The sequence below is a fragment of the Rhinolophus sinicus genome, linkage group LG02 (assembly GCF_036562045.2).
Source record: "Rhinolophus sinicus isolate RSC01 linkage group LG02, ASM3656204v1, whole genome shotgun sequence".
In the NCBI taxonomy this organism is placed as follows: domain Eukaryota; kingdom Metazoa; phylum Chordata; class Mammalia; order Chiroptera; family Rhinolophidae; genus Rhinolophus; species Rhinolophus sinicus.
Genome location: NC_133752.1, coordinates 134,487,600 through 134,510,050, shown reverse-complemented (window position 1 = coordinate 134,510,050; position 22,451 = coordinate 134,487,600). Strand labels below are relative to the sequence as shown.

Here is a 22,451-nt window from a genome sequence, read left to right as displayed (position 1 = left end):
TTTTTATACCACACCTGTGATATTTGCTGAAATGAGAGGCAATGTGCTTTACTGAAAAGCAGAATAGATTAGGAATCAAGACGTCTCGATTTTAAACATTGCTTTATACCTCATGTGCTTTGTGACCTTGATGAAGTCATTTAATTTCTATGGGCCTAAATTTCTGTATCTATGAAATGCTTACATATGTTCCCTCCAGGTCAAATTCTGTGATGATTCTGTACATTTAATCACATATGTTTAAGATGATGATCATTCTAGCAAGTTTGTGAGAGTGGGATAAAACTGGAAAATTAAAAAAGGGGCAGAATTCACTCAGGAGTGCAAATGGTGGAGTGGGTAGGGGAATTTAAACAGTGTCAAATTTGCAAAACACTATGAAGAAGGCATCCATAGTTCTTAAGACTGGATTGCTTAGCAAAAGAAAAGTCACATTTCAAATTAACTCCAAGGGTGTGGAAAACGGTGACTATCTGGTTCCTATTTTGGCAATGAAGGCAACAAGAAGAGGTGTACCTACTGAGGAAGGAAGATTTGAGGGTGTTTGGACATTTCAGTTTCAGGTAATCAATTGACAAATATATCTAAATGATCTTTCTTCTAGACAATGTACTAAATAAGTCAAAATAAATTATAAGGCCATAAAGATCTGGGGAAGAAGTGTCAAAAAGTGAAAATGAATTTCCTAAGAAAGACATATATGGGGTGCAGATCAGAGAATTCTGACCCTCAGGGATATTTTTATTATCAAATAACATACAATAAACAGCATTCATAGCAAAGCTTCTTGAGATTGGGTTGCCATGTTATGCTAACGGTGCAAATTTTTAGATAAAATCTTCCATGCAACAACATACCTCAGGGGAGACTTCTGTAATTCCAAATTGGGATAAACTTTGATGCAAAACATTGATATTAAGTGAACGCAGCACTTCCTCAGATGGCAGAGCATCAGAAATTCCTCCCTTTCGGTTTATGGGAGACACAAAAAGTTCAATACTGTTCTTCTTTCCCTAGTAAAAGCAGATTATTTGTATATGTTAATAGACCTTTTTAAACAACTTTGGGAAATATTTTTACCTTCCTATAAAAGCATTAAAGAAAATCAGAACCCTAGCATCCTAAAAGGCATCTTGGAGATTACATTTATCAAGTTATTCGCTGGTACACTTAACATTACCAGCCTGAAATCTTCAATGGCCTTCTTTCAATTAATTGATACCTCAAGACTTGTAATTTTTTTTTAATTGGACGCTGGTTTATTTTCCCTTCCATGTTGTAATTTTTGAAATATATTGTTCAGATGTTCCTGAGTAATTGTGTCTCAAGAAGCATTTTAAAATCAAGTGAATTAAATAAAACCTGATGCCATAGTACAATTATTAGACATCGTAACTCCATATATTTTTCTTATAACTTGTATTAATGTGAAGGCTGGACGAACTAAGGAAGGTGACACTAGATGAGCTTTGAAATTGTTTCCCTGATTCTGTTCTTCACCTCAAATATGTCACACTTTTAAAGTCTATCTTTTGGTAGAAATGCGTATGTTGTGCCATAATACCATACTTTCCCATTAGTATCACCTCATTAACTGAATGGAGACAGAGGATTTCCTACCATAAATGGCTGATAGGCCACATACACACACAAAAATAAACACCACACAAAAATGACGCTGCCATTGATAAATTGTCTTTTACAACTTATACAATGCATTATAGGAGGGAATTATTGCTGGTCTTCTTTTTGATACATGAAGTTCTGTCATGCTAGAAAACTTTCTTTAATGCAATTTTTCAGAAAATTTTTCAGGTATAAAATGGAGTATCGATGTACTACTAGCAATCCAGAAAAAACGTTTCTGTGTTTGCAGGGAACAACAGACAATGACTAAGTATAGCATAATACCAATGTGAAACATTTTTGTAATAATTTAAATAGTTTATAACCTAATAACAGCAATAGTAGGAAGAGAGGACTAGTCTTGTGCCTGATACACTCCTATGTACCTTAAGTCTGTTATATCATTTAATGCTCAAAACCCCTCAAGGACATTGGTATTCTAGTTCTCTCCATTTTGCAAATGAAGAAACACAACTAGAGCTTACCTAAGGTCACACAGCTGGGACATGGCCAAGCTGGAAATGGAGTATAGTTCTGTCTGTCTGTCTCCAAAGCACCTGCTCTTATCATCGTGCACTGCTGTCTTGGGTGTCATCATAACTCCACCTATTATAATAACTACCCTATTTTTGACGCCCTATAGGAGTAGTTATTAGAAGGGGATTAAATATGTGGTGATGGAAGGAGAGCTGACTCTGGGTGGTGAATACACAATGCAATATATAGATAATGTATTATAGAAATGTACACTTGAAACCTAAATAATTTTACTAATGAATGTTATCCCAATAAATTTAATAAAAAATAATAAGTATTCTTAGAAACAGACATGTACAAATGCTACTAACATTCTTCCCAGATATGCATATCCCTCCATGGGTGTGGCAAATCCCTCTTTTATTAAAGAGCTATTGGGCTCATTAAATTTATATCCATAAAAGCATATCTAAGATATATATACAATATATATTTATATATTTATATATATATATTTATATCTAGATCTATATCTATATCTAGATCTAGAGCTAAGACATTTACACTACCTAAATCTTTTCATTTGAGCAAGGTATACCCTGGATATAAATAACCTATTTCACACTTTCAGGATATTAGGGAACGCTGTTATTTCTTCTTCTATGGTACTGAATTAAAAATTTTATTTTTTAAAGCTTATTTAGTCCCAGAAAATAGTTGACTCACAGAATAAAGTCATTACGGAGAATGAAACAACTCACCCTCCACACACATGAAAATGAAAAGAAACCAACACCCTAAACCAAAATAAAAAGTAAATTCTTCTCCACGGTAGGAAATGCAGATATTGATGCAGTAGAAAGCTGAGCTCGAGCAGGAGAATGAGAATTTAAGGCAAGGAGAACGTGCATTCTTTGCTTGAGTTCCCATTGCACTGGAAATTAGGAACAATTTTAAAACTGTAAGATGAGTCCAAAGTCCCTTTTCACAGAGACCTTAGGTAATTAGCTTTCTACAGAGAGAAAAATGTTCTGCTTTAAATTTGCCTTTCGGCCTGTGCTCACGCCCACCTTCAAGTGCAGATGGGAAAATGTAGTTGGATGATCAAGCCTCCCAACCTGAGAAAAGTGGGTAAGAAAGGATGTAGGTGATTGACAAACGGGTCTAAAGTGGGTCCTACACAAAAGGCCCTTTGGGTTTGCCTCATCCCCACCCCACATACCTATCCAAGATTCCTCTCGGCTTCTCAGAACTATCTATTCTTGCATTCCATTGGGGCTGCTGTCCTCAAAGATTGGTTCTTCATTGTTTAATTAAAATCCTCTGCTGTGCATGCAGCATCCTTCATCCTACTGATATACTTCAAGGGGTTTTTATTGATTCAGTCTGGAGACAGCGTTTTAACTGATACAGAAGGTATCACTCTTAGGAAGAATATTTGGGGAGCAGTGCCATATTGGTGAGACAAGTATTTTGGGCCCGTTTCTTCATACGTACCAGGGTACTAGCCTTGAGCTATGAGAAAGTTGACAAACTTTTCCTGTAAAAGGCCAGATAGCAAATATTGTAACCTTTAATTTAGCCGAACAATCTGTTACGACTCAACTCTCATTGCAGCATGAAAGCAGCCATAAGACAATATGTAAACAAATGAGTCTGGCTTATTGTAATAGTGCTTTCTTTACAGAAACCGGTGGCATGGCAGATATGGCTCAGGGGCCATAGAACTATAACATGGGTGTTCTTTATTACTGGTCTTTATTATGGAGCCCTTTGTTAAGCATGAGAGCTCATATGTGGGACTGTGAAATGGCGGTGTCTTACAATGAGACGATTGATGTGCACTTGTTGGGGTAGGAGTCCTAAGGCCGCGGCCACTCCTTGCCGGAATAGTCGAAGCAAGGTTATGTTCAGCTTGTTGACATCCATTTGCAGCGTCTGGAAAATAAAGGACAAATGAAATCCAAATTATTGCAAGTTTTGGGTTTAGGATATTCAGTTCCTTACTGATGACTGACCACAATTTCTGTGACTTCTGATAAATTCACACTCATGGTGCTATATTGCATTTTTAGTGGAGAAAACATTTTCTATAAAATTTTAACTGGTGTTAGTTAAAAAGATGATGTATTGTATGCTAATGCCATGTGTCTAGTTATAATCAACAACACATATGAATGATGGATTCATAAAGAATTTATGAATCTGAAATGTGTGTTTATTTAGCTTTAGCTCAAGTCCAGAAGACAGAATGAACTATTGTGCCCAAGTGCATTTCACTAATCCACGCTCAAGGACAGCTTTCATTTGTGGTCACACCCAGTCACTGGGAGCTGTTTAAGCTGTACAAGGCCACACTTGGCAGCTTCTCTGTATACTGATCTGCAGTCAGTCTAAGGCCAAAGAATGGGGTGCAATGATGAATTTTCAAACTCTGGTAAAGAAGCTAATAGCACTGATGATATGGTCTAAGGTAAATGATTCTTATTCAATTGTTTGGGCAAACACTCTTAATTTTCAAGTTGTTTTGGAAAAAGACAACTAAACATTTAAAACTTCCTAAAATTCAAATCAAATTATGAAATTAATAATACAGCCTTAATTTAAGACATAGATCTGTTACTACATTTAAACCACAAACTAGTTAACTATATATTTCCAAAAATGCATCATAATCATTTGAGATAGATATTGTGCAAGATGAGGAAATCAAACCTTTAGACATTTCTTACATATACAAGTATATACTTAATAACATTCTCTCATTTCTCCCATCCCCTACCTGTATGCCTCTGGCAAACATCAATCTGTTCTCTGTATTTGTGAGCTTGGTTGTTTTTTAGACTTCATATAAAAGAGAGATCATTCAGTATTTTTCTTTCCTGATTTATTTCCCTAGTATATGGATGCCCTCGAGGTCATTGTAGCAAATGGCAAGACTTCATTCTTTTTTTTGTGGCTGAATATTATTCCATTTTATATGTAAACCACAATTTCTTCATCCATTCATCCATCAACGAACACTTAGTTTGTGTATCTTGGCTATTGTACAATGAACATGAAGATGCATATATCTCTTTGAGTTAGTGTTTTCATTTTCTTCAGATTAATACCCCAAAGCAAAATTGCCAGATCATATAATGGTTCTATTTTTATTTTTTTGAAGATCCTGTTTTCCATAGTGGCTATCCCAATTTACATTCCCACCAACAGTGCTCAAGGGCTCCCTTTTCTCACATCCTTGCCAACACTTGTTATTTCTTGTCTTTTTGATAATACTCATAGACATTCTAACAGGTGTGAGGCGATACCTTATTGTGGTTTTGATTTGCATTTCTCTGATGATTAATGACATTGAGCATCTTTCCATGTACCCGTTGGTCATCTATATGTCTTCTCTGGAAAAATGTCTATTCATATTTTCTGCCCATTTTTAAATTGGATTTGTTGTTGTTGTTTTTTGTTTGACTATTGAGTTGTATGAGTTTTTTAAATATATTTTTGATATTAACCCTTATCAGAGATGTGATTTGAAAATATTTTTTCCCATTCAGTAGGTTACCTTTTTATTTTGTTAATGGTTTCCTTTGCTGTGCAGAAGCTTTTTAGTTTGATGTAGTCCCACCTGTTTATTTTTGCTTTTGTTGCTTTAACTTTTGATGTCAGATTCAAAACATCACTGCCAAGATCTTTGTCAAGGAGCTCACTGCCTATGTTTTCTTCTAGGACTTTTATGGTTTCAGGTCTTATGTTCAAGTCTTTAGTCCATTGTGAGTTAATTTTTGCACATGGTGTAAGATAGTAGTTCAGTTTCATTCTTTTGTATGTGACTGTCCAGTTTTCCCAACACTATTTATTGAAGAGACTGTCCTTTCCCCACTGTATATTCTTGGCTCCTTTGTCATAAATTATTTAACCAGATATCCATGAGTTTATTTCTGGGCTCTTTATTCTGTTCCATTGAGCTATGTGTCTGTTTATGCCAAAACCATGCTGTTTTAATCATTACAGCTTTGTAGTAGAATTTGAAATTAGGAAGCATGATACCTCCAGCTTTGTTCTTTATCAAGACTGCTTTGGCTATACAGGGACTTTTGTGGTTCCATACAAATTTTAGGATTGTTTGTTCTATTTCTGTGAAAAATGCCATTGGAATTTTGATAGAGATCTCATTGACTCTGTAGATTGCTTTAGGCAGCATGGACATTGTAACAATATTAATTCTTCTAATCCATGAGCATGGAATATATATCCATTTGTTTGTGTCTTCTTACATTTCTTTCCTTAATGTCTTGTAGTTTTTAGTTTACAGGTCTTTCATCTCCTTGGTTAAATTTATTTCTAGGTATTTTATTCGTTTGAAAGTAATTGTAAATGGGATTGTTTTCTTAATTTCTCTTTTTGATAGTCAATTATTAGAGCATAGAAATGCAACAGATTCTGTGTATTGATTGTGGTTTTTTTTTATCCTGCAACATTACTGAATTCATTTATTTGTTCTAATAGTTGTTTGATGTGGTCTTTAGGGTTTTTCTATATATATATATATATAATATCATGTCAGCGAAAACTAGTAACAGTTTTACTTCTTCCTTTCCAATTTAGAGCTTTTTAGTTCTTTTTCTTGCCTGATTACTCTAGCTAGGACTTCCAATATTATATTGAATAAAAGTAGCAAGACTGAGCATCTTTATCTTGTTCCTGATCTTAGAGGACGAGTTTTCAGCTTTTCACCATTGAATGTAATATTAGTTGTAGGCTTATCACATGTGGTGTTTATTATGCTGAGGTATGTTCCCTCTATACCAGCTTTGCTGAGTTTTTATCATAAATGGATGTGGAATTTTGTCAAATGCTTTTTTTGCATCTATTGGAATGATCATATGATTTTTATCCTTCATTTAGTTAATGTGATGTATAATATTGATTTGCAGATATTGAACCATCTTTGCATCCCTGTAATAAATCCACTTGATCATTGTATAAGATCCTTTCACCATATTGCTGAATTCGATATGCTAATATTTTAGTGTATGTGCTGCCGAAGCGAGCACACAATATGCTAATATTTTGTTCAAGATTTGTGCATCTATGTTCATCAGGGATATTGACCTGTAATTTTCTTTCCTTGTCACGTTGTCTGGTTTTGTTACCAGGTAATGCTGGCCTTGTAAAGTGAGTTTATAAGAGTTCCCACCTCTTCTATTTTTGGAAGAGTTTGAGAAGGATTCGTATTAACTCTTTTTTGAATGTTTGGTAGAATTCACCAGTGAATTCACGTGGTCCTGGATTTTGTTTTTGAGAGGTCTTTGATTACTGATTCAGTCTTCTTACTATTAATCAGTCTGTTCAGATTTTCTATTTCTTCATGATTCAGTCTTGCTTGGTAGGTTGTGTGTTTCTAGGAATGTATCCATTTCTTATAGGTTGCGCAATTTATTGCCATATAGTTGTTCATTGTAGTCCCTTAAGATCCTTTATATTTTTGTGGTATCATTTATATCTCCTCTTTTATTTTTGATTTTTTATAATGCATTTATACATTTTTATGCATTTCTAATGCTTTTATAATGCTTAATTCGCAAACTTGACCATAGTAGGGTATCAGTAACTGTTAGATGGCTGCAGTATCACCATTCTATAAAGTGAGGCACACTTCCATGAACAACACCTCTCAGATAAAGAGACTGGCTTACAAGTGTAATCTACTCTAGTATATGAACTCTTAGGGAGCCTTCTCCCTGTTTGCTATAAAAGGAGAATGATACAGCTTCAAAAATTGATAGTCTTATTAGTAAATGATACATCTTCTATCCATAAAGTTGATACAAAATACGTGACTGAAAACTGGACCAAATGCTCAATGCTACAGGAATCGGAGGGAGTTGTGGAGGTCAAAAAAGCATAATAGTTACCAGTTAAAATGGTTGACCCAGCTGGAGCTCCAGACTGCATTTATACCTTAGCATCTTTTAATGCTTGCATGGGGGAAGGGGTCATAGGGCTTGGACATTTTAGAGAGCTGGAACTGGACTCCTTGCAAAAATCTGAGATCCTGAAAAGGGCACAACCATTTACAAACTCTACCTAACAGCCCAATTATAAGGTACAACTTACTTCTGGGGAGAGGGAAAAGAATTATGTTGGGAATAGGTGGGAAAGCTACTTCAACAACATCAGAAATTCTTTCTTTTTTTATTAAATAAAAACTAATGGTGCACAATTGTTTGCTATATTATTCCCTGTATTTTTCTATAGTCTAAAAATGTTTCCAATACATAACAACATAATTTAATACAGAAAATAAGAGCTCAACCCTGAAGGATGAGTAGGATTTGGAAATGCCGTGATGAGAAAGACATTATACTTTTAAGCATACTTTATGTATCTGCCTAGAAAACCCAAGAGGTTAGAAAAACTCAGTCTATCTGGTGATTCGGAGAAACGAAGCTTCCTTTTATCCAAAAGCTGACTTTCAACTCTGGGAGGCTGTGGAAGTGGCCAGTAGATATGGGACATTTTATTGGAGAGGTTTACTGTCTTTCCTTTGGAAGGCAAAGATGGGTTCCTCAGGTCCCACAAGCCGTGATGACGATCCATTGACTTCTGGCTCACCCCCAGTGTTTGTCAGGCAGACACTGTCCCTGATCCCCATGGGCAAAATTTGGAGCCAATGGTCTACGCTGGGAACTGAGACTCAAGAGGGTTGTGTACACACTTGAGAACTCAATTCCCAGGGCCATGATTAACTTGAGGCTTGTAACTGTGGAAACCGTATTCAAGTCTAGGTTCCTCAAAATGAATGGTAAATGAAAGTGAAATGGGAACTCAGGATTAAAATTACAATAAAAGGCAACTGTCCAAAAAGGTAAAAGTTGTGCATTTGAAACAGAAATGTAGACCACGTAACTAAAGTGAGTGAGTTGAAGTGATTAGTTTAACACCAGTCATGTGGTTTATTGCATCAAAACATTTGAATAATTTGCCTTAGTTCTCTCCTTGCCTATGAAAAGCTAGATTAATTCCACATTGCACATATTTGACTAGTCCCCATAAAATAGTGATGGTAAAACGTAGTACAAACAGAAAAAAATATATTTAAGGTCCTAATATGTGCCAGACATCATACATGAGTACAATTTGAACAAAAAGGAAGGATTCCAGACAAAATGAGAATTTCATTTCAGAGAAAATAAAAATTGCATTCCTGTAGTTAGAGGATATATGCTTCTGGACAGATGCCAGAAATGCACAGCTTTTCCTCATCCTACTATGTGAAATTGTAACAAATGTGATAGAATATAAATTTCCATGGCAATAACAACAGTGTGACACTTTAAAATTACCAAACAAAGTGAAAGATATAGTCTAGTCTGAATATTAAACCCATTTGGTCATTTCTATCATTTAACACACAAATGATTTAAATTTTTAATTTCAAAGAAATAAAAATTATCTTTCTAAATGTAAAAGCTAAACCACTTAACTGTGGTAAATAATATAAATAGTTACCATCCAAGAACAATTGAGTCTTTTTATTGATATTACAAATATATAAACATGCAGAAAAAAATTAAGCATAATGAAAAATTCAAAGATTTCAAACCCCATCTGTATATAAATTTATTGGGCCTTTCCCTTGTTAAGAGGTTCCTGCGTCAATTTCTTTTAGCTGGGGCTTAGATCCTTTCCCCAGTACCGTTCCTCTCAACGAAGGAAATACCACTTTATAATAAGACTTTCTTTGGTCACCAGACTGTCCACTAAGTTAGTTGAAACCTATGAGGCTTAGATATAAATCAGTCCGATGCAACTGATTAAAATGTAGCACTTGAATTCAGGCACAAGCATTATGATTAAATTTTAAGTATGTGATTGGCTTTTAGCTATTTGTTTTGAAAGGATGGTTAAATTATTTTTGTCTGGGAGGGGGCAGGTTTCTAAATGTTTAGCCCCCTCTTGATGTTATTAGGCAGCCTGGACTGTCATCTGGTCATCCCAGTAAGAGACAGTAAGAGTCAGGATCACATCCACTGTCCCCATTAAGGGGAGGAAGGCCAAATGGCCATCTCGTTTTCTAAAGAGCTGGCCTCAAAGCCCCTGAGAAAAGTCCACTCTCAATTCCCAACAGACACAAAAAACTCAGCTTTCTTCAGGACCAAAGCCTATCAGGAGAGATCCACCAACCTCTCTCTAACTTTAAAGTGTTCTTATTGCCACCTGGAATCTCTAATTCCATTCTGAGCAAGGATCCTCCCCTTTTTGGCTAGCAGTTTGAATGGTAAGTGATTTCCAGGAAGAAAAGCAAGTTTCTCCATTTGTGTCTTTGAACTGAGTAGAAAACCCTGACCTATGGGAGGCATTTTATACCATCACTCAGTCCTTTATAACTCTCCGCGTTGTCCTCAGCTATCACTTACATACAAATGATTTTTATTTCCACATTTCACATTCCCACCTTCCTTAGGATCTTACATCTGCTTCCTTCTATCTGAATGTTCCACTTGTACAGCAAACTCAATATTACCCAACTGAACATACCTTCTCCCTCTGCACATCCATAACCAAATTTACTTCTCTTTCTATATTTTATATAGTGGCACAAAGTGGCACATATTTGAGAGTCATATTGACTCCACTCCTTTTTCCTTATGCTTCATCCCACCATCATGACATCCAATTACTTATCAAGTTCTGCCTATTCCACCTTTGACATATCTCTTAAATGTTGAATCCATCTTCTCTTCATCTATATTTCCACCATCTTAGTTCAGGCCACCACCCTGTATATTTGGACTACTTGAATAGAATTTTTCTGGGTTGCCAATCTTCTATGGTCTCTCACTCATTCCCCAGATGGATACCACAGGGATCTGTGCACCATTGTAGCCCAACCAAATCACTATTCTGCTTAAAATATTTTGAGGAAGATCTCATTTTCTAATGAAAGGTTCTAACTCCTTGGTTCACTGCAATGGCCCTGTCCTTCTAGTTTTGCCTCCCAGACCCTTCCACCATGCACATTATGCCTCAGCCATACCTAAGGTATTAAACACGCCATACCCTTTTTGCATCGCGTCAGTGCATATGTAGATCACTGGCCGCATTTTCTTCCTTCTTGGAGACTTAGCTCAAAGACCACCCCGTCCGCCTCCCATGGTCTCTCTTGCACTCCCTGTGCTTGCGTCTTTCAGTTCTTCAATAGTATTCTGTGTTGGACTTTGCTTATTTTTTGTTTAAAGTTTTATAATAAAAACTTCAATCTTATTACAAAAAAAATTTAACATACAGAAAGATATATAGTAAAAAGTGAAAGTATACTTGTCCTTTCCTAACCCTTCATTCCAATAATCAGAAATAACATGGCTATTTCTTGTGTATCTCCAAATATTTTCTGTGTATATATTATATAAAATATGTATATATTATGCATCATGTATATTACTATTAAGTACAACAGGATTAAACTATACGAATTGTTCCAGACTTGCTTTTTTCCCCTTATTAATTGCACCTGGGATATTTTTCTATACTTATATACTGTTGCCAAATATCATGGTTTGATTCTTATCCAATAATTTCTTACTCTTAATAGGTTAGCTTATGCCATTCACTTGTATTACTTTAACAGATCTAGATGTGTCATATTACTTTATGTTATCTTATTTTTTATTTGTATTTTTATTTCCTTAGTTCTCTGTCTTTTGCTATATGGTCTTTTTGTTGTTATTGTTCTACATTGCTTTCTTCCAATGTCTATATTTATAATATTAAATGTTACATAATATATTTAAAAATTTATTTTTTATTTTTTTATTTTCAATTACAATTGACATTCAATATTATTTTATATTAGTTTCAGGTGTACATTATAGTGATCAGACAGTTACGTAATTTACAAAGTGATCCCCCTCTCCCGTTAGTCTAGCATCCATCTGGCACTATACATAGTTATTACAATATTATTGACTATATTCTCTATGCTGTACTTTACATCCCCTTGACTATTTCATAACTACAAATTTGTACTTCTTAATCCCTTCATCTTTTTCACCCAGCTCCCCTCCCCCCTTCCATCTGGCAACCACCAGTTTGGTCTCTATATCTATGAGTCTGTTTCTGTTTTGTTTGTTTATTTTGTTCTTTAGAATCCACAGATAAGTGAAATTATATGGTGTCTGTCTTTCTCTGTTTGATTTATTTCACTTAGCCTAATACTTTCCTGGTCCATCCATGTTGTCACAAATGGTTAAGATTTCATTCTCTTTTATGGCCACGTAATATTCCTTTGTATATATGTACCACTTCCTCTCTATCCAATCATCTATTGATGGACACTTAGGTTCTTCCAATTCTTGGCTTGTGTAAGTAATGCTGCAATGAACATAGAGGTGAATATATCTTTTTTAATTAGTGTTTTGGATTCCTTTGGATAAATACCTAGAAGTGGAAATTGCTAAGTCATAACGTAGTTCTATTTTTAACATTTTGGGGAACCTCCATACTGTTTTCCATAGTGCCTGCACCAATCTGCAATCCCACCAATAGTGCACGAAGGTTCCCCTTTCTCCTTCCTCATCCCCGCCACCACTTGTTGTTTGTTGATTTATTGATGACAAGTGTGAGGTAATGTGCCACTGTGGTTTTAATTTGCATTTGTCTGATGATTAGTGAAATTGAGCATCTTTTCATATGTCTATTGGCCATCTGTATGTCCTCTTTGGAGAAATGTCTATTCAGGTCTCTGCCCATTTTTAAATTGGATTGATAAAACCTTTCTTGATTTCTGATTTATAAACTTTAGAAAGTATTTATTAACTTCCTGCTATGCAAAATGAGAAAATGTACATCTCTTCCCAGTAATTCTCACGATCATTTCCCAGTTTTCATAATTATACTATCAATTTTATATTGTTAGGTTTTATGATATTTACATTAAAATCTTTGTAATAGAGACTACTCAGCAAACCTATTATCTCCTCTTGTAAACAGCCTGTTTATATCTAGGTAGAGCCATGTAATCTATCTCACCAATTAATGCAAGTAAAAGTAAAATGACATTTTCCGTCTGAGGCTGTGAAGAAGGAGGGTGCTTTCTCACCCTCTCTTTCTCTCTTCCCTCTGTGTACAAGCTGGATAGTTCCAAAGTGAACCTAGGACCACATTGAAAGTGGTAGAGCCCCACAAAGGAAGATGCCTGGAACCCCGAATCACTGTATGAAGCAGAGGCTCTCATTAAACAGTGACATGAGTTAAAAATAAACTTTTCTTGTGTTAAGTCACTAAGACATTGGGGTTATATTAGAATTATTTACACTGATGAATATATTCTGTAATTATAATTTCTAAAGTTCTATAGTGTTAGTTATATGTTCAATAGATTCAATGCTCATGATCACTCTTTTTCAGAAGGATGTCGCCTTTCCTGATATCTTTATTTTGATGGATCTCTTATTTAGCTGGATTTCATTATCAAATAGTTTCCTTCAAGTAGGGCTCATGAGTGCTATATTTCTTATTTGAGAATGCATTTATGGTGCCTTTAACAATAAATAACATCTTGGCTAGATATTAAATTTTTGATTCAATCTTTATTTTTATTTTTTGCCTTTGAATTCTGCTGCTATTATTCTGATACCTTCTGTCATTGAAAGTTGCTGTGCAAAATACCCTGACCTGAGGCTAGTCTATTTTATTGATAACTTGCTGTTTTCTGCCTGCAATCTCATACAAGTCTTTACCTTTAAAGTTGAAAACCTTCACCCAAGGATATTTCCTTGGGTTGTTAGTTCCTGCAACGTGGTATACCCTTGAAGTCTACAGAGTCCAGACTCTTTATTTCAGAAATACTTGCTTCTATTATACCTTTGAATGATTTTTCTTCTAAATATTTTTAGTTCATTTTCAAAGGTACCAATTATGCAATTGTATATCCCTTGTCTTTCTCTCTAATCACTTTATTTTATATACTTATTTTCTCTTAACATTTGTACATCTTTATTCAATTGAAGTTTCCTCAGGCCTGCTCTATGTCCTTATATATTTTCAGCAGAATCTGTTCTATTTCTTTTGTTTCTCATGCAGCGTTGATTTCTGTAATGTTTGTTTCATTATTATCTTAATTTATCTTTGAGTTCATCCAGCTTATTCTTTGTAATGCCTTAAGCAAGCTATGCTCTCTCTTAACTGTTTCAGATAACAAGTAACATAAAGCTTTTGTTTATAGTTTCGTAGTCTTTGTATTAATTTTTAAGACTATTTTTTTCCAAAAAGCTCATGGTTTCTCTCTCTTAAAATCCTCCAATGACTTTCTATCACATTGAGAGTTAAATTCAATACATGGGCCTACAAGGTCCTATTTTATCTGGCTCCTGTTACTTCTGAACCTGCTCTAATATCCTGCCCTCCAGCCACTCCATCCTTTTCTCCTGTTCCTCAAAGGAGCCATGCTCATTTTTACCTCATGGCCTTGGCATTCACCTGCCACTGGCTGGAGTGTTGTTCAACATCACTGGATAGTGGCTCCTTCTGGTTTTTCAGCTCTCAATTCAAAAGTCACCTCTTCAAAGGGGCCTTCCAAGACTGGTCATTCCCTATCACATCACCCTGCTTTATTTTTCTCATAGAATTTATCACTATATGACAACTCTGTATTTATTTATTTGCTCATCGTCTATCTTCCTTGACTAAAACGTGGGCCCCATGGGAGTGGGACCTGGTCAGTCTGGTTCTCTGCTATAGCTCCTGGACATGGAATAGTGTCTGGCATATAGAAGGTATGTCATAAATCTTTGTGAAATGAAGGAATACATGAACCATTATAATTGGCAGGGTGTAGTTACTAAGTGGAAGCACCTGAGTTCCATGTGAGGTGTAGAAAAATTACGGCTCTGCTCCTAAGGAGGTTATATTTGGTTTGTGCTTCACCTGAAATGCATAACCATTCAAAAAACACACAAAATTGATTTAACACAATTAATGTTTGATTTGTAATTAATATGTCTCTGGTACTTTGACTACCATTCAGGAGGGGGGGGAAATCAGCTTATTTTATCTTAAATTTTTGGAGCCTGCTTCTAATTGGTGAAAGCAATATAAATTTTCTGAGTTGTGTACTATCTTGATTGTAAATTAAATGCAAACTTAACTAGCATTACTGTCTATTTCTTGAAACTAATTTGAGATTTTAAAAATTCATCTTTCTAATTATAACAATTAAATATGCTCATGAGAGAAGATTTAGTAAACACAAAGATTAGAAAAAAGAAGTAAATAATATTTATAATAGTTTATCCCATCACCCTCAGGTAACAGGGTGCTGTTTTCTGATACATAGGTCTCTCTCTATATATATGCTCATATACATCATACAAATAATTATCCATTCTAATAGATAATTATCCATTCTAATATGATACTGTAATACATAATTATCCATTCTAACGTGATACTGTAACTGTCACATTTCTGTGGCTTTCTTCTTTCCTTAGGAGGAAACAGTTAATTTATCCCCAACCCTTATGTTTTCTGTGTGGTGGCTGTTCCAATGCAGAAATTTCCCGATTTTTCCCCTCCTGAATCTCCCCAGGGGGAGGGGAAATGCTTGTATAATTGATGCTTTTGGAATGACATACCAGGATATGTGTACCTCTGTGTTTTCCTTTTTGGGTCTGCCTGCCAATAAAAAGCCTGTATTCTGGTCTTCTCTTTGCAGGTGGTAAAGTAGGTTATAAAGGCTCTGTCCTATGGGGAGGCCATGGTGGGTCAGTGTCCCTATGACTGGTGGATAACTGTGCTGAAGGAGAGGCAGTCACAGGAGTATATTATTGTCATGCTCCTAAGTCATATCTCCAGTAGCTGTATCAGCAATAAAGCGGACACGTTTATCTCCACAGGTCTACTTCCTCTGTCTGGCTCAGGCCGGGAGGAGGGGGATGCTATTCCATGGCTTGCTCAAACACCAACACATAGCCCCACAAAGTCAGACATTACCCTCCCTTCACACTCTCCCCGTCCCGAAAAGGCAAAAAGGCTCCAAAAGTTTTTGGTTCATTGGCCTTGATTTCAGCATGGATACCTACAGAGGTAGAAGGGTCAGAGGAGAATCAAGGTAGACGGGAGTGTGGAAGTCAGGAGCATCATTCCCAAAAGAAGTTTGTCAGCACTGCCAGGCGCTGCTGAAGGATAAGAAAAAGGTGGAGCAAGAAAAGGCTGTTGGGTTTGTTGATGAGGAATAACTGATGGCCTTCCATAATGATTCCTAAAATGTGGACCACAGTCCATGGGGAGGCCCAGAGACTTGTCGTCGGAACTCAATTGAAAGTGCAAGTTCATTGTGTAGCTTTCTGGGTGCACGATGTACAATTCCACAGACTTTCTTTCATCACCCAGCGTCATTTAATGAGTTCGTAAGGGGTAGTACAATTGATATTTATAAACTAAAATTAGCATTTTATTAGTGTACATTGAGATTTTGGGGGTTAAGGAGTGTATAATGAAGAAACAGGCAGAACACCACGACTAACTGTTGCTGAGACCAAAGGAGAAAGATAGGATGGCAAATGGAGAGAAAAATCATTTCCCTCAGATGGTAAGAACCTTGACCTTTACACAACAGCAACAGCACACTTATGATGACTTAATCCTTCTTTTTAAGATCCATACCCTGTGATGAGCTTCCCCTTTTAGCACACGAAATAACAGTGCTAGAGTTTTGGTCAGAACAATGTTTTGAGACATTTTGAAAACAATTGCAATGTCAACATCATGACTTTTTCATATTGTTGCTCTGTTGTAGTTATGGGTTGCTAAATCAATTGTCAGCCAATCAATTAAAACAATTCATAAAGGAGACAAATGAATATTAGTGGTGAGTTGAGAAAAGGTATCTAAATTTCTTGTTTAGAAAGGTAGATTGTGGACAAGGCAGATATTCAGGAGCTTCTTAAACTATGAGCTCACACATTTTAACACTTGCTTACTCTGTGTTCTAATTGCTAGGGAGACTGAACACACATAAAATAATTGTGTTTTTGTGTTTGGAAGTTGCAAGTAGGTGAGCAAAACCAAATAAGAAAATTTAGCTATTAATGTAATAGCTAAGAGCATGGGTTAGGGAGTGAAAAAAGACTTGGATTTAATCCTGGGCTGAGTGGCCTTTGCCAAATAATTGACTCTCTCTGAGCCTCAGTTTCATCATCTGTCAAATGGGGATGATAACTGTATCCCTTTCATAGGGCTTCTGAGGATCACTTGAGTTATTAGACATAAAACAACTAAAACTGACAGATAAAAAGTCCCCCATAAATGTTGCTTACAGATATGAATTAACTATACATCAATGTTAAAAACAATTAATTAAATAACCTACTTCTATGGATATTCAGTATCAGGGGAAATTGAATAGCAACTTTGTTGATTAAATGAAGGTCCTTTATTTGCTGGAACCATAATAATATCAAGACACTAAGGAGTGGCCTGATTGACTTTCCAGTGTTTACATTTACTGGCTGTTATACCAAGAGCTTTAGCCAAAGGTCAATCAGGAAATCTAGGTCAGTGAAAAAAGCAATGGTTAAAACTATTTGGTTTTGCTAAAGTGATATAATTTTTGGAGGGAATATATAGTTGAGGCTTAAGGTCAAAATGGCACATTTTAAGCAGATTTTTTGATTTCAAAATCTGCTTCCATTTCCCGTCTACCTTGTCCCTTCAAACTGTGGGTGGATGAACCCAAATCCCAAATCCTACGGAAGACTCTATAGATATTAAATTACATTCATATTCCTTGTCCTTTTCTTTTCTCTCGACTACGGAAAGTTAAATATTAATGTTGAAACAGAGTTAAATTTAGTGATTTAGGTTAGATCCTACTCATTTGAAACAAACATTTTTATAATCTAGTTTGTTCTTCATTTCACTAATCTCTCATCTCTATTTTACGACTACCTCTTAATTAGTGTTCCCTTTCACATCCCCTTATAATGTAAAATACCTTCTATTTGCCTTTAAAGACTCCTAAAATGTATCAACTAAATATAAAAACTTTTATATATTGTTCTGAAAACTTTAAATTCTATGTAACTTGGAGTAAGCCCCCACCCTTATAATCTATTTCTTAAAATCGTGAAATGATGAAGGTCTTGACTTTTCCAAGTACAAATTCACTGGAGGAGATAATGCTTCCATAAATTACAAAATAATACTCTATATACTTTTATGATACTACCATTCCTATACTTTGTGATTTTATGTCCATTTATACTTATAAAACATTTTGATAAAAGTTACAAACATAACTACGGATAAAATAGAAGAAAGTAGAAGTTTAATACAAAGTTCTTTAGAGACAGGAGAAAAATCACGATTTAGCCACAAATAGATATTATTCTAGGTACAGTAAACAAATATAATAGCAAGTTACTTGCTTTTCAGAGTTTTCAAGTCTCATTATTACACGTTCAAGTCAACAGAAATTTCCACATTCATCTTCCCTGATTATGTTTTCTATCTTGTACTGAATGCTATTTCTTCTCTGTTGTACTTATTCCTGTGTTCTCTTTCAGTCTCCCTTAAATTGTCACTCCCCCTCCCTTTCCTTCAGCATTTCTTATGCTGGAGGCAGAACACAGCAGCCTAAAGCCTGAGTGAAAAATGGCTGGAATTGGGGCCAGGCAGAAACCCTGTCTGGACAAAAGCCCAATGCTCAGGCAAATGTTGTCTAAAAAAACGAGGTCAGACAAATTCAGGTTTCTCCATCCAGCCCGATCAAGATAACAAAACTCTAATCATCACAGCTGTAACCACTCCATTCATGCAGCTTTTCTGAAAGTACACAGGAGACATCTGACTACCTATCCAGTAAGAATTGAGACCAAACTAACCTCTAAGGGGCATTTAGGGATACTTGGAAATAAATGTCTAAAGGTAAAGTCATAACCCTTCAACTCCCCAAGCACTTTGCTTTGAAGTCAGAAACTGATATTGTCCCAAGCTATCAAATATATAAATACCACTTAAAAAAAAGAAGAAGAAATAAACAATCCTTACAGGCCACTGCGTGCTTTAGTCCAGATGGGGGTAAAATAGGGAGATGGCTCTCTTTTATTCTTATGTCTTTATATTCAATCAATAGGAAGATACTCTTTTGGAACTTTCAACTCTTCACCTGCAAACTTGAGATGTGAGGCGGCAGGGAGACCACGTAGGCTCTGAAACATGGTCTGATCACAAGGGTGGTTTGGAGTCTAACACTCCTTGGAAGGATGTTATAAATTTAGTTTATTTTGATTCTCTCCATGAAGTAGTTTATGATTCACTTCAGTGAGTGTAATAGGACTCTGTTTTTCACTCTTCTGATGAACCACCCAATTCTCCAAGAAACATAAAATCAAATGCGTTTATTGGCATGTGTTTTTTAGAGGCAAATAAAACTGTGACTTAGTGTCCTTTCAACTTTTGTTTTCAATAATCTTGATTTTTCTGTCATAGTGGAAATTAACAATTTTCTGCATACCAAAAAATGAATAAAGACAGAATGTGGAATAGGTTTTAGTCAATGTTCTTGCGTTTTTCTCAGCTGCAGAAGGAGATGGCAAACTAATAAGCATGTAATTTTCCACAATGTGTGATTTTAGTGATTACCACCCTGCGAACCATCTCATTTCTGGAAAAGAAAGATTTTGAATGATGTTGTCTGCAGCGTAACTTTAATGCACAGCATGACTGTGCCGATTTCATCTCGTTATGATTCCTCAATCCTCCCGGTAGTACTCTTTCTTTTTCTTTTAGCAGGATGGAGGCCAGGGTATTAGGATTGCTGTATGTCTGACCTAATTATTAAATTGTTAGATAGAAGTGCGTGGACCAATCAGAAAAACAAAGGAGACTATATATAGCTTATTCCTCCTTGTTACAGCTAAATATAGAAATGACTAATTTTATACAACACAATTCAACATCAATTATCAACTGAGCAATTCACGCTAGCAATTAAAAAAATATTGAGAATGTGGAAGCTGAAGGGGAAGATATTTTGATGTACAAAATTAACAAGCCACATCTTTCCTTAATGCTCCTTATATTAAAAGATATATATGCACTAGACATTTAAAAAAATCATTAAAAACTTTCATTTCTCTTTAAAATTTTGCTGTTAAACCTTAAATCCTGCTTTGAAATTATTGCCAAGCCATCATTTGGCATTATTATTTGTTCATATTTCTAAAAAAAAAAAAAAAAAAAAATCTGACAGCTCTATATTTCATGGCAAATAGAGATTGACTTCTTGAATCAAATGATATATTTGGGCCATTTTGATGACTGTTTCCTGCAATATTGAATCAGGCAGAAAGTTAATCCACTTTTATTATTAAGATGGATGGAAACACTAAATGCACTATTTTTGACATTGTTATTTATCATCATGGACCACAGATTAAATCAGAATTATCCATAACTTTGTACCAACACCAGAACCACTATATTACTTCTAAACAGTCAAATGAACTTCTTATTTTTAACCTTTTTATGCCCAGAACTTCCTACAATGCCTAGGACGCAGAGGGAACCCAAGATGTATTTTTTGAAATAAGTGAACTAAACATTTTGTGAGGGTTTTCATCTAATAGCACTTTCTGTACAGATTAACTAATGCATTCATTTTTAATGAGAGCCATAATTCTTTTGGGGATAGCCAAGCTTTAATAATAAGGTTCTTGGTTTACCGGTGGAAAACAACAAAGCTGAGGTACCCGGTTGGGAATTAGGCCAGGGATGCCTCATGTCATCAACTTTCATTCACTGGTCCCCCACATCCGATTATAATGAAAGATACTGACTAGTCTTTTAGTGAATTCTGCACATAAAGGCAGGGTCCCCAAGATGACATTGTTATAAAAATATTTAGATTTAGTGACTTAGCCCACCGTAACCTCCCTTTCCTTTCCTAGTTATAAATGTAAGCGGTCATCTTTTCCCCAATGTCAGTGTGGGAACTAGACAGAAAAAAACAAAGAAAATAACTGCTCCACTTAATATCTTTTATGAAACTTTTCCAGTTCTGTCCAAGTAGATGTATTTGTAATTCCATTCTTTTTAGGATGGATACAAATTTAATTAGAAACTTCTTAAGTTTGTGGTAGAGTCTTATTGTTTAGAAATGTTGAATTAATTGCATAGCGTTTCCTTTTAATTTCAAACTTTGAGGCTAAAGGTATTTCCCTACATATCACGAAGATTCTCTGCTGACTCACTCATATACCCGGACATGAACAGATACGGATATAAATCTCAGCATTTACCCTCCTAACCTCGCACCAGGAATGTCATGAAAAATTCTCTTACCTGTTTGGAAATTGACAGGATGTTGTGATGAGTTTGACTTCCATTTGTTCTCTTCTTTGGCTTATTTCCTCACCATAGCAAGCCGGAGTCATCATAAAGCTTTCTAAGCTCGAGTGCTGAGATGAAGCCTCATTTAGTCACCTGGTGGTAACTGCCTGGTACTATTTCTAGAGACATTGCGGATCCCAGGTCTACTGTAGCAGCCTCTGCATTCCCAAGAGATACCCCAGGTGCTTGCTGTTTCGACAGTTTTACTAGAATTGAAATTCATGGGGATTTTTTTTTTTCATGATAATTAGTAAAACTGTAAGATGGGAACTTCATGGGCTACAGACAAAGTGTGTGGTATGAGGGATTTTTTTTTTCTTTCTGACTTCAAAAAAAATGATCTGTTCACCAGGCATTTTTATGACAAATATAAAGCCTTTCTAAAAGTTCCACTACTTCTTGCAAACATTCTTCCTACTTTGTGCTAGGAACTTTACAGACATCTCGTTTCAACCCTCACCATGATTTAGAAAGCAGAGATTATGATCCATCTTTTTATTGATGGGAAATTAAAATGTTTTAAGCAAAGCTCAAGTAATGAATTTAGGATTCAAATGAAAGTGGGTCAGATCCCGTAATTGATGAGTTTTTTTCCTCACTATACCATATGCACTCCATTATGATTTAACAAAGAGGGATTTCAGATTAATGACTGTTGTAAGTATTAGTAGTAAAATATTTGGTCTGAAAGAATAGGAGGAAATGAAGATAATTAAATAGGATAATCAGCGCTACCTTTAAGGAGCTAATAGTCTATTAGAATAAGGGTAGTTGAAACACTTTAGGGATTCCATGAACTATGGTCTCAAGATACATGTCATAACTCTAACAAGGTTGCAACGAAACTTAATCATATCTACATTACTGGTGGCCTAATAAATTGATAGTTTTTAAAGCAATAGGGCATTGTCAAGAGTCTTAAATATGTTTATGATCTTTGATCCAGTAATTTCCCA

General features: G+C 35.5%; 1 protein-coding gene across 4 annotated transcripts in view; it reads right to left on the bottom strand.

Annotated features, from left to right (window-relative positions):
- The window catches only part of PTPRR (protein tyrosine phosphatase receptor type R), a 244,596-nt gene that overhangs the window by 104,757 nt on the left and 117,388 nt on the right, over window positions 1–22,451 (bottom strand). The window contains exons 1-3 of one of the 4 annotated variants that reach the window (XM_019749000.2): window positions 21,448–21,601; window positions 3,928–4,041; window positions 858–1,013 (exon numbers count right to left, since the gene is read on the bottom strand). In XM_019749000.2, the coding sequence (XP_019604559.1) occupies window positions 858–1,013; window positions 3,928–4,032 (261 nt within the window). In that variant the 5' untranslated portion in view covers window positions 4,033–4,041; window positions 21,448–21,601. Of the gene's footprint in view, window positions 1–857; window positions 1,014–3,173; window positions 3,339–3,927; window positions 4,042–21,447; window positions 21,602–22,451 lie in introns of those variants that run through there. The other 3 variants (XM_019748998.2, XM_074325416.1, XM_074325415.1) reach the window with 3 other exon arrangements.